Source organism: Nanorana parkeri, unplaced genomic scaffold (genome assembly GCF_000935625.1).
Source record: "Nanorana parkeri isolate BGI_ZX_2015 unplaced genomic scaffold, ASM93562v1 scaffold251, whole genome shotgun sequence".
In the NCBI taxonomy this organism is placed as follows: Eukaryota; Metazoa; Chordata; class Amphibia; order Anura; family Dicroglossidae; genus Nanorana; species Nanorana parkeri.
Window position 1 is genome coordinate 467920 of NW_017306519.1, and position 14705 is coordinate 482624.

General features: G+C 43.6%; 1 protein-coding gene across 1 annotated transcript; it reads right to left on the reverse strand.

The window, feature by feature from the left end:
* Positions 1-670: 670 nt before the first annotated feature.
* On the reverse strand, positions 671-14387 carry COQ4 (coenzyme Q4). Its single transcript, XM_018556752.1, has 7 exons — positions 14232-14387; positions 12822-13010; positions 6371-6467; positions 4675-4777; positions 4153-4282; positions 3539-3632; positions 671-847 (listed from the first exon to the last, which is right to left on the reverse strand). Exons 1-7 carry the CDS (start codon positions 14296-14298, stop codon positions 688-690), a joined length of 840 nt encoding a protein of 279 aa, XP_018412254.1. The 5' UTR covers positions 14299-14387; the 3' UTR covers positions 671-687.
* Between the last annotated feature and the right edge of the window lie 318 nt (positions 14388-14705).

Sequence of the window (14705 nt, forward strand, 5' to 3'; positions counted from 1 at the left end):
TTGAGAAAAATTCCACCCTGCTCCTTCGACTTTTTTTGTCACTATAGTCAAAAACGATGATCGATTTAAACACATCAACTAATAGAAAGTTGAACGAAAGATCTTTCGTACAAAAGTTCCTTTGAAAATCTACTAGTGTATGGCCACCTTAAGTCCTCATCTACTAAAAAAAGAAACAATAAGGTGTTCGTAGACGACCCTTTAGCCCTTTCCCTGCTACTGCCGTTTTTCCCTGTTTTGTACACATGTTAAAATGCACATCTTAGGCCTGAAGATTACCTAAATCCCCCAAGAATTATGTTCTTTTGAAAGCAGAGACCCTGCAGAATAGAATGGTGGCAGTTGTAATTTATTATGTAACACAATATTAGTGCAACTGTTTAGTCAAACCCAAATTTACATACAACGCTTAAAGGACTCCAGGCTCAAACTTTATTAACCCTTGCAGTGGACTGTAAGGGGTTAACTGATACTTTGTGTCTAGGTGCTAATAAAATTATACTCACTTGATCAGTGTTGGCGAACCTTGGTACTCCAGCTGTTTTGGAACTACAAGTCCCATGAGGCATTGCAAGGCTCTGACAGCCACAGACATGACTCCCAGAGGCAGATGCATGTTGGGATTTGTAGTTTTGGCACAGCTGGAGTGCCAAGGTTCGAAGAGGCTTCCTCATACAGTACCAAAATTCAGACTTTAATGCTGGGCAGAGGCAGGATGCCAATTTCTTCCCTCAGAGACTCCACACTCTGCTCCCAGCGCTTCTCATAGTAAAAATTGAGGACACATCGAGCGTTCCGCCCACTCTGGACCGCCCAAGGAACCAGTTGGATCAGTTTCTTCTTTCTCCTGCAAAAGAGAAAAAAAAAGAGTGTTGAAGCAATCCTGTCATTTCATTCTCCATAAAAACCACTAATTGCCAACAATATCTTTATGTCAAAAAGAGGTGTAAATGTAATCTTGAAACCACAAAACGATTTTTCATTGGTTACTTACTATACAATAAAGAAATTGGATGAGCACACACCAGCTACATCCAATCTCTTTCTTTATCCTTGTTGGAACTTCTTGCACAGCCTCACAGAGAAACACAAGCACACAGTCTGATATGCAGGCTGCTCATGGCTTAAAAAACAGGAAGGAAGCCACCGCTTTATTCTCTACTTTTTTCAATACAACAGAGTATCTACCATAGATATATAAACAGAACTTATAAACACTGCCATCTAGTGACTGAAATTGTATACTGCAGAAGTTGTTGCTATAAACACAGTAATGTGTATTCTAACAATCCTTTCATAAAAGCATGATGCAAGAGATGAATTGAGACACTGATGCGGTCCATTGGTTACTGTGTATTGTCGCTGCTTTGTCACAGGGCAGGTGAAGGGTGTAAGACCTGGGTGAACGGAAACCCTGCCATGGCAGTGTGGGGAGCTTGCGTTTATGGCAAGTCATGTGGTCCTCCGCGGTAGAGAATCTCAGGAGATCCTAGAAATCATCAGGTGGTTTAAAGCTGGCCATACACTAGTAGATTTCCAAACAAAAGATCTTTATTTACCACCCAATTATGCCACCAGAGACTTGATAAATGTCAAAGGAAATTTTGTTTAATTTTTCCCGAGCGAAAACCACATTCACTGTTAGAATGTTGTTCGCTTGAGAAAAATTCCACCCTGCTCCTTCGACTTTTTTTGTCACTATAGTCAAAAACGATGATCGATTTAAACACATCAACTAATAGAAAGTTGAACGAAAGATCTTTCGTACAAAAGTTCCTTTGAAAATCTACTAGTGTATGGCCACCTTAAGTCCTCATCTACTAAAAAAAGAAACAATAAGGTGTTCGTAGACGACCCTTTAGCCCTTTCCCTGCTACTGCCGTTTTTCCCTGTTTTGTACACATGTTAAAATGCACATCTTAGGCCTGAAGATTACCTAAATCCCCCAAGAATTATGTTCTTTTGAAAGCAGAGACCCTGCAGAATAGAATGGTGGCAGTTGTAATTTATTATGTAACACAATATTAGTGCAACTGTTTAGTCAAACCCAAATTTACATACAACGCTTAAAGGACTCCAGGCTCAAACTTTATTAACCCTTGCAGTGGACTGTAAGGGGTTAACTGATACTTTGTGTCTAGGTGCTAATAAAATTATACTCACTTGATCAGTGTTGGCGAACCTTGGTACTCCAGCTGTTTTGGAACTACAAGTCCCATGAGGCATTGCAAGGCTCTGACAGCCACAGACATGACTCCCAGAGGCAGATGCATGTTGGGATTTGTAGTTTTGGCACAGCTGGAGTGCCAAGGTTCGCCACCACTGCACTAGACCATCCAAGCTGGCTTGTTCTTAGACCGGTGTCTCAAGCGTCTCTCCCCCTCTGCTGCAGCGGTCTAAGGATCCTGGTGTCATCACATTCTATACACTCTACATAGACTGTGTATAGGCGTGAGGACACCAGGAGCATTCCATCTGTGCAGTGGAGGGGAAGACATGCTTCAGTGAACACAGAAGCAGGGAGCCGGCCTGGTGAGTAACTTTTTTTTTTTAGCACTTAGACAAAAACGAACACTTAACCCTTGCAATGCAGCGGTAGCCCAAACGGCAAGGGTTAATATTTTTTTTTTACTGGAGTTCTTCTTTAAAGAGCCATTACTGGTCATGGATTTAGTGTGATTAATGGCCTTAGAATAATTTATCTCACTCTGGCGTGTGTAGGAATAGCTAACGTGCAATCGTTTCATATGTGGGTGCACCCAATGTGTGCGTTCACATTTGTACGTGGGGGCTGGGGCCTTTACATTTTTTGAGGAGTTATTTATTTTTATTAAGCTTTCATCTTTAAAAACTTTTTTTTTTTTTTTTTCACTAAACTTTCCTGCATCACAAAGGGGTTGCATGTAAAAGTGATCATGCATCTTTAGAGCCGTCTGAATCACTTCCACAAGTAACCCGGCAGCCGGCTGAGGGAATGTAAACAAAGTCCATTTACAGGACGTCTTTGCCAACAAAAGGGTTAAAAGGAGAATACAACTGTGTCAGCTGTCTTCTTTCCCTGTAGGATGAACTGTAACAGAGAAAGTAAAAGGTACAGTATGACAATACCTATCACAGGCATTCCAGCACTATTGTCACTCTTCCATAGGGCCGGGGGTTTATCTCAGGGGTGGGCAACTCCATCTGTGGTGAAACTACAAATCCCATCATGTTTCTACCTCTTAAAGTCATGACTGTGGCTGTCAGAGTCTTGCAATGCCTCATGGGACTTGTAGTTACACAACAGCTGGAATGCTGAGGTTGCCTACCCCTGGTTTATCTAATAAAGAATGTTGAAAAAAGCTGGTAATGTTGCCGCTCTGTAATACTGTGCGTACTGCTAGATTTATACTGGGTGGTGCAAGTCACATTATATCACACGATGCAGGCCTCTATTTACACCTGGATCAGCTTTTTTTTGGATTCTACAGAAACAAGTGGTACAGGAAGAAAGCCAATGCAAGGAGATAATGGTGGCTGCTATAATCTGTTCACTTACTTGGTACTGAGGCGCAGAGGTCCAAAAACAGCTCCCAGGAGGCACATGGGCAGTCCAGTCTGCACAGCTTCAAACCATTTCACTACCACTTCACCTGCCACAGAGATCAATAGGTTAGGCGGTGCTGTTATCGAAGTAAAGCTCTGGGTCCACTATATACTGTACATGGCAAGGATTTTAGCAGACATCACTGCAGGTTTTAATCTGCTTCTGTGCTGTAAATATTAAGATAATCCATGTCAGTGCAAGGAAGTGGAAGCGTCTGCCGATTATAATTACATGATCAATCAAAATGTTAGAGTTAGGAAAACTCAAACTCCCTGGGAGTTCAGTGTTAGACGAACAGCAATCTACAATGTAGTAGAACCCTAACTGGGGCTTATGCCCTTCCCTATACTAAACCCATTTCTGCTTTATTGTAGACTAATATCAGATCAGATTTAGGTACTTATTCAAGTTCTGTGTAAAAGTCACATAACAGACTTTAGTGACTCCACAACTGGATGGAATTGTGCGAGAGAGATTTTTAATGCACCCAATTGATTAGTTGAAAAAATCAATCGGGCAACTAATCGCTTATGAAAATAATCGTTAGCTGCAGCCCTACCTCTTACCCAGCATATTGGTTGGCATCCCCAGCAGAGTATGCATGAGATCATGGACTTCCCGATATCGCTGGGCTACGTACGCCAATTCCTCATCATCTACAAACTTCACTGGCATTCGGGTATCAGGGGTGACATTCTGGGGGCAAGACAACATTTTTGTATTTTACTAATGAACGAGTAAACAGCAGCTGTGATGTTAACATACATTAATAGCAGCGACGTTTGTCAGGCATGAAACCTGTACCAAAAGAAATGCAGAGGTTGCCTTCTGAAAATGCTGGTTCTCTGGCCTCTGGCCTCCATACAGTCATACTGGCCTGGAACAAGCTGGTAATACAGTCAGGGGTAGCTGAAGTTACATACATCTTAAAGCATATCAACGTTGAGGAAGTACATCCTATGGACATCTTCAATAAGTAAGATCACAAACTTCTAGGATGATTATTAGGACTGGGAGAGAACTTATGGAAATTCAATATAGAAATACAGATTTGGTTTTAGACCATAGATACCCATTAAACTACTTACATTGATGTCTAAGAATCGGGCGTACTCTCTGCCAAACACCCCATCTGGCAACTCCCGAAACTTCTGAATATCCACATTAGACATGCAAATGCGTGGTCTTTCTCTAGAGGGAGAGATCAAATTTACATAAAGGTGGACAGTGACCCTCCTAACACACATTGCATTTGCTTGTTTGTATCCAGAAAGTAAAACAAATGAATATACCAGCCTCAGCTTTTTCCCTTGTAATAGTCCCTTAGTCTGGCCTTTTCTTCTGGGTCCTGCTGACTTGGCCAAAATTCAAGCCCCGTCAGCACCATCCATTCAACAGTTGAATTTGTAATCATGTTTTGTCCACGGAGCAAGAACATTTTTGGCATAACAGTGATTATAACCAATCGGCTACTGTCACTGTTCGGGTATGCTGATAGCGGCACACTTGCTTGATTTTCAGGATACAACAGCTTGGCGGGGGGACAATTCCACTATCCACATTTCCTATGAGCATACTTTTTTTTACATTCAAAATCAGAGCTACAGCTTTTAAAGCTCCGGGTAAACAGACAGGGACACAGATGAAATACATGCAGTATATGAGAGCTGTTTTACCGGCCAAAGGATTTGTATTTCTGGACATGCAGTCCTGAGATTAACACAGTTCTGCCCCCACAGCACAGCCCTGTCTAGCAGAAGAGGGAACCCAACCTTTCTCTGCTGCAATTTCACTTTCACTTACAGGTTCCTCCCCACGCCGACCCTGTGACTGGGCGGCGAAAATAGAAGCAGCACACTAATGAGCTTCTCTGTCACTGTTCTCTCCTCCTATCTGCATGCTACTTACACAGCAGCACACCTGACTGCCTCCTTGTGCTTCTTCTCCCTTCCTTCAGCTCCGTAATACTGTAAGACTGTACATTAGCATGCAAGATTCAGCAACTTACACTGCTTGCATTTAAAAAAAATTAATGATGTATTAATGATTAAAAGGAGAACTATGAGGTGAGTGAAAAATCACTCAGTCTCATAGTTCTAGCCGACCTGTGACAATGAGACTGTCACACGTCGGCTCAATAGATCGGGAAGTGAGCGAACACATACCGCCGCTCGCTCACTTCTCGATCCTGTCCCTGCAGGGAGCCCTGACTGTCACCCACGGCTCCCTGCAGGGATTCCCCCTCCCCTGTCCGATCCTCCAGCGCTGACTGGCGGAACGGACGGGGGCGGGGGCGGGGACAGCTGGCTCTGCTTCTAGATAGGCAGAGCCAGCTGTCACTCACGCAGCTGGGCGGATCCAGACAGTATTGTCGGGATCTGTCCCGGCTGCGGCGTCTCAGTATACCGCGAGCTGTAGCTTGCGGTATACCGAGCTTTGGGTGACGGGAGGACGCTAGTTTGTGTTCTCCCGTGACCCTTAGGAGAACTATGGGGAAAAGCCCTGACCCCATAGTTCTCTTTTAAAGAGCTGCATGAATTTGTGTCTTTTTTATATGTCTAACATTTAGCTTTAGAAAATATTATATTGGTGAAACGAGCTGTTCCAGCTGCTAAACACTTGTGATATTGTTCAATACAGAGAATGTCACAATATCTCGGACCCTTGCACAGGTAAAGCTGCTCAGCCATACAAAGTCATGTAAATATAGAAATTGCAAAAAAGCTGAAAATGCAGCAACTGCAGAAAACTTCCTATTACAACGGTCACTAGAGCAGAACTTACTGCAGAATCTGGATCCCCTCCGGATCATTTCTCATTTTCTCTCGAAGGCTTCTCAAGGCCAGGACGCCCGTGGTCTCCCCGAGAACAGCAATCATATCTGTGGGTGTGGGACAGAAATCTTAGTCTGGGAAATCTTAGTCATGGCAGGACAATAACTTGATAGATACAATACACCAGAAATAATTCAGCAGTTTTATCCTCCTACAGGATGGGTATGTAACCGATTTCTTGCTTGAGGTTGTGATAAAAAATATTGATGTGGTTCATTGATAAACAGAGCACCTGTTACTGTTATAAATCGACTCTGTCAGGCAAACATGTTGCATGCTATAAGAAGCAGCTAGACCTCCTCTGTGCACCTCTCTTAAATTAGTCTCACTAGGCTCCAGTGCTTTTGCTACTGGAGCCTAGCCCTAGGCTAATCATTGCAGATTGCCGTCCTTTTACTCCAAAGTTTATTAAGGGTCTGGTTAGTCTAGGAAGGGGTGGGCAATACAAGTCCCATGAGCATTGCAAGACTGACACTTAGGTCTCGTTCACACCTAGGCGTATTGCATATGCGCGACCGTCGCACGTTTTTTTACCGCGATTCGCGTTAAAACAGTCGCGCGACAAACGCGCTTTTCTGAAGGCTACTTGGCTGTATCCCAATGGAAACGCGCAACAAAACGGCCCAAAGTAGTACATGTACCTTTTCAGGCGTGGGCCGTTTTGTAGCGCGTTAGGGACGGGCGGAAATACGCCAAGGTGGGAACGAGACCATTGAATACAATGGGATTTATATTTTTGAGCGTTTTGTAGAGCGTTCGTCGAGCGTAGAACGCGCTACAAAACGTTCAGGTGTGAACGAGGGCTTACAGCCATGACTCCCAGAGGCAGAGGCATGCTGGGATTTGTAGGTAAAGCACAGATAGAGGGCTGGAGTTGCCTACCCCTGGTCGAGGGTGATTTATAATAAAGGAATACTTACCTTACCACACTCCTCCTTAGCTGGCATTCCCCCTTCACTCCCAGGGACCAGCTCCAAAATGTGGATGGGACTCTCAACATCCTTACATGCAATGAAAGATCGCTGGTTCTGCATTGTGCATGATAAGAATGGCAAGGGGGTAGCCCCACGACCAGAGAAGAGGACCGGCTTCATGGAACCGTGAATACCAGAACCAGCAGACTGAAGAATAAGGTATAAGAAATAGGTATTGCTGTCTATAAAATGCCAACTGCACTAAATAAGTGTTGGATTCTTACTATATGGGGGGGGGCACCAAAACGTGATTTTGTAGGCTGACCAGATTTCAGGTGATGTCTCCCCTGCATCCTTCCATAACCCAAACTCCTAACGAAACATAGATGTTTAGAGACCCAACGCCAATCAGAGATGCACTTCATGTCTGTGCTCCTACTGCTGTCTATAGCCAATGTTACTGACAGTGTGCCAAGAGAAAATTCTGCTTTTAATATCTCACACAGGGCCGGGTCAAGGTAGATGAGGCACCTTTGTACCATGCTGTAGAGGGTGCAGCTGGGGCGGGAACCTTTCCTCCTCTGGCATCAGACCTAATATTTGCAAATGTTGAACCACTTCAAGACCAGGTGTTTAGACCCCCTTCCTGGCCAGGCCATTTTTCAGTGTTCAGCGCTGCAGTACTTTGACCGACGTTTATTCCGTCACGCAACACTGTACTGAAATGAACTTCATACCATTTTTTGGGGACAGATAGAGCTTTCTTTTGGTGGTATTTAATCACCACTGGGGTTTTATTTTTTACTATATTAAGGAAAAATTATTGAAATCTTTGGGGAAAAAAAGTAATTTTTTTCATTATGTTATAAAACAACTAATATTACCCATATTTAGTAAAATATAAAAGACGGGGTCATGTCTGGTAAATAGACACCAAACATGTCATGCTTTAAAATTGCGCGCACCCGCGAAATCGCAAAAAACTATCATACCCAAAATTGACCATAGCCGACGCTTTAAAAGCTTTTACAGCTCATCAGTTTAGTGTCATCGGTGATTGATGGCCCTAGAACTATTGCTCTCATTCCGACGTTCGCGACGATATGTAACATGTGCGGCGTAATGGGCGAAATCGTCTTTTTCGCACGTATGCGCACCCGACGCCTGTTTGCATGCGTGTATGTATGGGGGGACTTTAAAAAATAATTTATTTTTTTCACTTAACTTTATTGCTACCACATAGGGGGGTTAGAAAACCCCCTTATGTGATGGCAAAATATGTGACAGGTCCTCTTTATGGAGACATCAGGGGTCTCCAAGACCCCTAATGTCACCTAGGACCCCCCTGAAGAAGCTGATGAAGCAAAGATCTGCTTTGAGCCAATCGGCTCGTGCGTAACAACCAGCCAGACATCGTATCCTGACGTACGGTTTATACGCGCGGGCCGATTGGCTGCAGATGAAATTTTCATCTCGGCACGCTCAGCCATGCGAGCTCTCGCAAGCTGACGTGCTGGGGAGAAAATGACATGACACACTGCTCGTGATGGCAGCGCTCCACCGATCCGCGTGCTGTGTGACAGCGGCTGGGTTCACACCTGGGCGTACGGAATATGCGCGTTTGCCGTGCGTTTTGCGGTAAAAGAAACGCGCAACTAACATGCATTTCCGAGGGCTATCCGGCTGTATCCTAATGGATACGCGCGGCAAATATGCCCCAAAGAAGCTCCTGTACTTCTTTGGGCGTTTTACAACGTGTTCCTACGCCCAGGTGTGAACCAGGCCTAAAAAGGGTTTCTAAACCCTCCGTTTTTTTCGCATATATCTACTGCTAACAAGCAGTAGATATATGCGAAAAGTTTTTTTTTTTTAAACGAACGCTTTAACAGTGGTTTAAACTTTCCCCATCTTTGCCACGCGTGCTCCCGTTGAAAATCCGAAACTGCTCGGGCGGGCGCAAAGCATCTAGGGGCGGGCGCAATGCGCAGTTCGGATTTTCGGCCGGGAGACGAGGAGAGACGCAAGGTAAGTCTATGGACAGGAAGTGGTTTTAGAATAGTGAGCGCTATGGCTCTCCTGGAGTGAAGTGAGAATCCAACAATGACTTATTAAATAAGTGGTATAAAAATATATATGAATATCTCTAAGTGAACATCTTATAATGTGAAATAAAAATTGCTAAAGTGATATGTGAATAAACAAAACAAAAATCCACAATGTAAATCGACTAATAAAATTGCTTAAATATAAATAAACAAATAAATCTTCAATAAACCGTGTGTCCGTGATTTTTTCTCTGATTTTTTCTGTATTACAGTGTACATATAACTGCATCTATCATCATCTGTGATGTGCTGATAGATATGCAGTGGTGTACCATAAACGTGTCCTAAACTTTGAGGTTAAATAGTGTCCAAAAGTACTCCAATCTAAAAGAGGCAAAAGCTTGAATGTGTATATCCAAGATGATCGTATCCTGGGGGATGATGTGTCGGAGAAGTGATGGGTCCCCGTAGGGCTTACACTCACCAGATGCCGGGAGGGAGTCAGCTTTCTCTTCCACCGTGGTGGCTGAAAGGAGATGGTCTTTGCTCCGTCCTTCCGTGGGATCCTGCAGTATACTTTCGGTCAGGAAGCAGGAACTCACAGGAGACACAAGACACAAAGCAGGTGAATGTCACTTTGCAGGTATCCAAAGCAAATAGAACACAGGAGGTCCGGTAATGACTTGTCGTTCAAAACGTGGAGCGCTGGCATCACGAGCAGTGTGTCATGTCATTTTCTCCGGACCTCCTGTGTTCTATTTGCTTTGGATACCTGCGAAGTGACATTCACCTGCTTTGTGTCTTGTGTCTCCTGTGAGTTCCTGCTTCCTGACCGAAAGTATACTGCAGGATCCCACGGAAGGACGGAGCAAAGACCATCTCCTTTCAGCCACCACGGTGGAAGAGAAAGCTGACTCCCTCCCGGCATCTGGTGAGTGTAAGCCCTACGGGGACCCATCACTTCTCCGACACATCATCCCCCAGGATACGATCATCTTGGATATACACATTCAAGCTTTTGCCTCTTTTAGATTGGAGTACTTTTGGACACTATTTAACCTCAAAGTTTAGGACACGTTTATGGTACACCACTGCATATCTATCAGCACATCACAGATGATGATAGATGCAGTTATATGTACACTGTAATACAGAAAAATCAGAGAAAAAAATCACGGACACACGGTTTATTGAAGATTTATTTGTTTATTTATATTTAAGCAATTTTATTAGTCGATTTACATTGTGGATTTTTGTTTTGTTTATTCACATATCACTTTAGCAATTTTTATTTCACATTATAAGATGTTCACTTAGAGATATTCATATATATTTTTATACCACTTATTTAATAAGTCATTGTTGGATTCTCACTTCACTCCAGGAGACCCATAGCGCTCACTATTCTAAAACCATTTTGTGAGGCTTATCTGGCCTTAGTTTCAGCAGCTTGCGGTTAACCCTTACTCTCTGTGAAATCTCCCCCTTGGGGTCTGTTTCATAGCGCAGAACACTCAACCTTTCATTTTATGGACAGGAAGTGCTAGCAAGCTCAGAGGAGTCAGTGCTGGATCGGAGACCCGCCGCAGCACTGGAGAGACAGATGAAAACAGGAAAGAAGATCGGATTAAGAAACATCATTTTAGGTAAGTGCTGGCATTAACATTGGGGGGAGGGAACAACATTTTTTTTTTACTTTAATGTCACTTTAAATGAAAAAAAAAAAAAAAAACCTTTTCTAGGACAACATTGTAGCCCCTTATTAACCCTTAGTGAACCCTAATTATTTGTATTGACTTGTGCATTCCCTTCTTAGTTTATATATTTTTTGCTGTATGTTTGTACTGTAGGTAAGCTCTTTACATTTGTATTTGTTTGGATTTGAAACACCAAATTGTAAAAAAAAAAAAAAAAAAAAATGGTTTGTTCCAGCTCCTTTATAAAATGGACAAGATCACAGAGAAAAAGTTGTAGTTAATCCCAATTCCTTTTTGGAACCCTAAAATTGGTAGTGAAAGTGTTAGTTAACCCTTGTTATTTTTATTAACTCATACATTCCTTTCTCTTAGCTTTTTAAAAAAAATTAAAAAAAGGTTTTTACCATTTTAAATTTGTATTAGTTTTTGTAGCACTGAATTAAAGAGCTTGGAGGGGAGGGTGCACTTTGGCATCCCTGCCTTGGGTGCCAGAGGACCATGACCCACCATTATTCTCACCAGTCCTCCCCAAGTCTGATCAGTTCATTTTCATTTAATATTAAAGATAATGGTCCTTAAAAAATCCCTATAACCCTAAATCAATATTCTGCATTTTGATGCAACAAGCAACTATAAAGTGGCCATACTTTAAGGTGCAGGCACACCTCTGTTTTGGAAAAGAAGTGCGTTTTAACACACATTTGAATGTACATTTGACATTTTTTAATACACTGTGGACTGTTTTTGGTGCAGTCTTCATATTTAAAGGATACAGAACCAGGTAGGAACTGTGCAGAGGAGTTCTGCTTTCTTTTTGCATAATGAACATAAAACTTGCAATACACTTACATTACCACTTATTTCTAGGTAATGTGAGGGGAATTTATCAAAACTGGAGCAGACAGAATCTGGAGCAGATGTGCATGGTAACCAATCAGCTTCTCTGTTTTATTTTGAAATCTTAACTTAACAAACTGAAGAGAGAAGCTGATTGGTTGGCATGCACCTCTGCTCCAGTTTTCATAAATCCCCCCATGTGTTTTCATGCACAAGGCACTTACAGACACTGCTAGTGACATTTTAACAAACCACAAGGCACTAAAACGTGTCAATGACAAAAGTTCCATACAGCCTCCCAATTGTGGACTGCTGCATGTGCCCTTATATTTGTGGTCACTATTATTGTAACCATTCCCCAAGGGATTCCACTTTTGAATTACATCTGATGAAGTGGGTCTGTGCTTGCCCCGAAATGTGTTGGTACTTTGATGTTTTTATTCCTTTCTTCGTTTGGTGGTTCCTCCTTTTCTTTGTTCTAATCAACTTTTCCGGGGCTACCTCCTGCCCTCCGTAGGGTCCCTGCAGGTGGAAGTGCAGCCACTACCAAGCAATCGAGCCCCCACAAAATAAAACCCATATAGCAACCACGGGACGTTTACAATCAAAGATCACAGCGCCTCTCATCGGTATCCCCATACAGAAGAATGGCACCAAAACACAGGGCAATGCAGAGGTATGAATGACCCTTTAGCACAGGGATGGCCAAACTCCAGCCCTCCGGCTGTGGTGGAACTACAAATCCCATGAAGCATCTCTCTCCGGGAGTCATGTCTGAGAATCTTGCAAAGCCTCATGGGATTCGTAGTTCCACCACAGCTGGAGGGCCGCAGTTTGGCCACCCCTGCCTTAGCAGACTCTGCAATGGCTCACTCGCTATCTGCGAAGGGCACAATCAAGGTACTTACCGTGTCTATATGGATCATACAATGACATCACTGCAGAGCCAGCTGACAGCAACAGTTTTTGCATTGTGTTGGTGGGAATATGATTAGGATACAATATACCAGGTCCAGGCCCATCAATACCTAATTTACCATCACCCTCCTGCTCCTCTGTGACGATATTAAATGACTGGCTAAACTGCTTCTGGAGTCCTGCAGAGAAAAAAAGTTCACATTATACAGGCAGAAAAAGGCATTCCCCTACACTCTGTGCTCCTCCCTCTCACTGAAGTCCTCCCCGCTACTTCTTCTGGACAGTCCACCAACATCATGGGTCCTTCTTAGGTGATGCTGGGGGGATCCTACCTTCAGGACAGTGTGAGCACGGTGCTGACCAAGAGTACCAGTGGGATGACACACCCCCAGGGGCGTGTCCATGACAGCCTGGGCTGACAGGAAGTGGGTTGAATGATGCTAGATGTCATTTTGGCAGCATCTGGTGGCTGGGCAGAGGTACTGCAGGGGACATGATGGAGCTGGGCTATAAAGCAAACCTGTCATGCGAAAGACATGGAAGTGGCCATAAATGACCTCTCCATAAGAAAATGCTTACTGCCTGCCTGTTGTGTCTTCAACTTCTCTGAGTCAACTTTTTGTTTAGTGTCAGAGTAGGGAACAGTTAGAACTTCTGTTTTTATTGCTGTCTGTCTGTGTCCCCCGTTAGCGAGATTCCCACTATGCATCCTAGTGACGAGAACTCCAAAACTTTTAGGCCCCATTCACATTTACCGCATGAACGGTTAATGGCACCCCAAATGTGACAAGCAAGACACTCATCCAAAAATGCACAAAGCTTGTTTGGCAAGCGTGAATGGAGCCTTACACTTGTCACTGGAACAGAAAATGACGGGAAATCTTCCAGTAGGGACACCAGCCTAACAAGTGATTTCGCTTTGGTGAGATTTTCCTTCACTTCCTGTTGTGTCTCCGGGACAGGAAGTAAAGTAACATTTCCCTAATGAGACACAGTAACCAAAAACCTTCCAGAGGTCCTACTCACCACAATACTAAGGAAAACGTTTGGCTGTAACAATTTAAATTAGGAGTGGTGTGTAGTCACTGCTTCTCAGCATGCAAGGCAACGGTGGGCATTCATACAGCCCCCTTCCACTGATTGTCAATGACGGTAAAGCAGGGCAGGCACATTAGAACATGTGTCTGGTTTTAACCAATCAGCTCATTAGGGTATTAGTAGCCCCTCCCAATTAATGAAATATGTTACCAGGTGACAGAACAGTTCTGCTATTACACACTGCAGGAAAGAGTCTGTCTAGAGCCACAAATAGACGCCAAGGACATTTCTAGGGACATATGTACCGTGTGCACAGGCCCTGCAGGGCAATGATCTGAAGCATATGCAGAGATGTGACTTACTTATGGTCAGGGGAGCTGTGGCTCTCAGAATCCTCCAGGCAGGGGGCAGCAGCACCATCATCGTCATGTCCTCCTTCACCAGCTGGGTCTTGTTGTTCACCTTCAAACACTCCAGCAGCCTCCTGGATAAACAGGCTTAGGACACAGCGCCCCCTCTAGTGGCCGGTGTTCTATCTAAAGTTCCAATTTATCGAGTTCTCCAACTGCCTGACTTCCGGTTTAATTAGAACTAAGAGGTTTGGCCAAGAAAGCTCTTCTGCACGAGCGGCAGCCACGGCATTGCCCTATACACATAGACCACAGCAATGAAGTATGAAAATGAAATAGGATCACACTAATCCAGCACGTTATTAATCTCAGGTGCCCCACTCAAGCGGCGGCCATATTGAGTGGGGCAACTGAGATTAATAACGTGCTGGATTAGTGTGATCCTGGTTTATTTTTCTATCGAAAGTGCCAACGGCCTGGGAACTT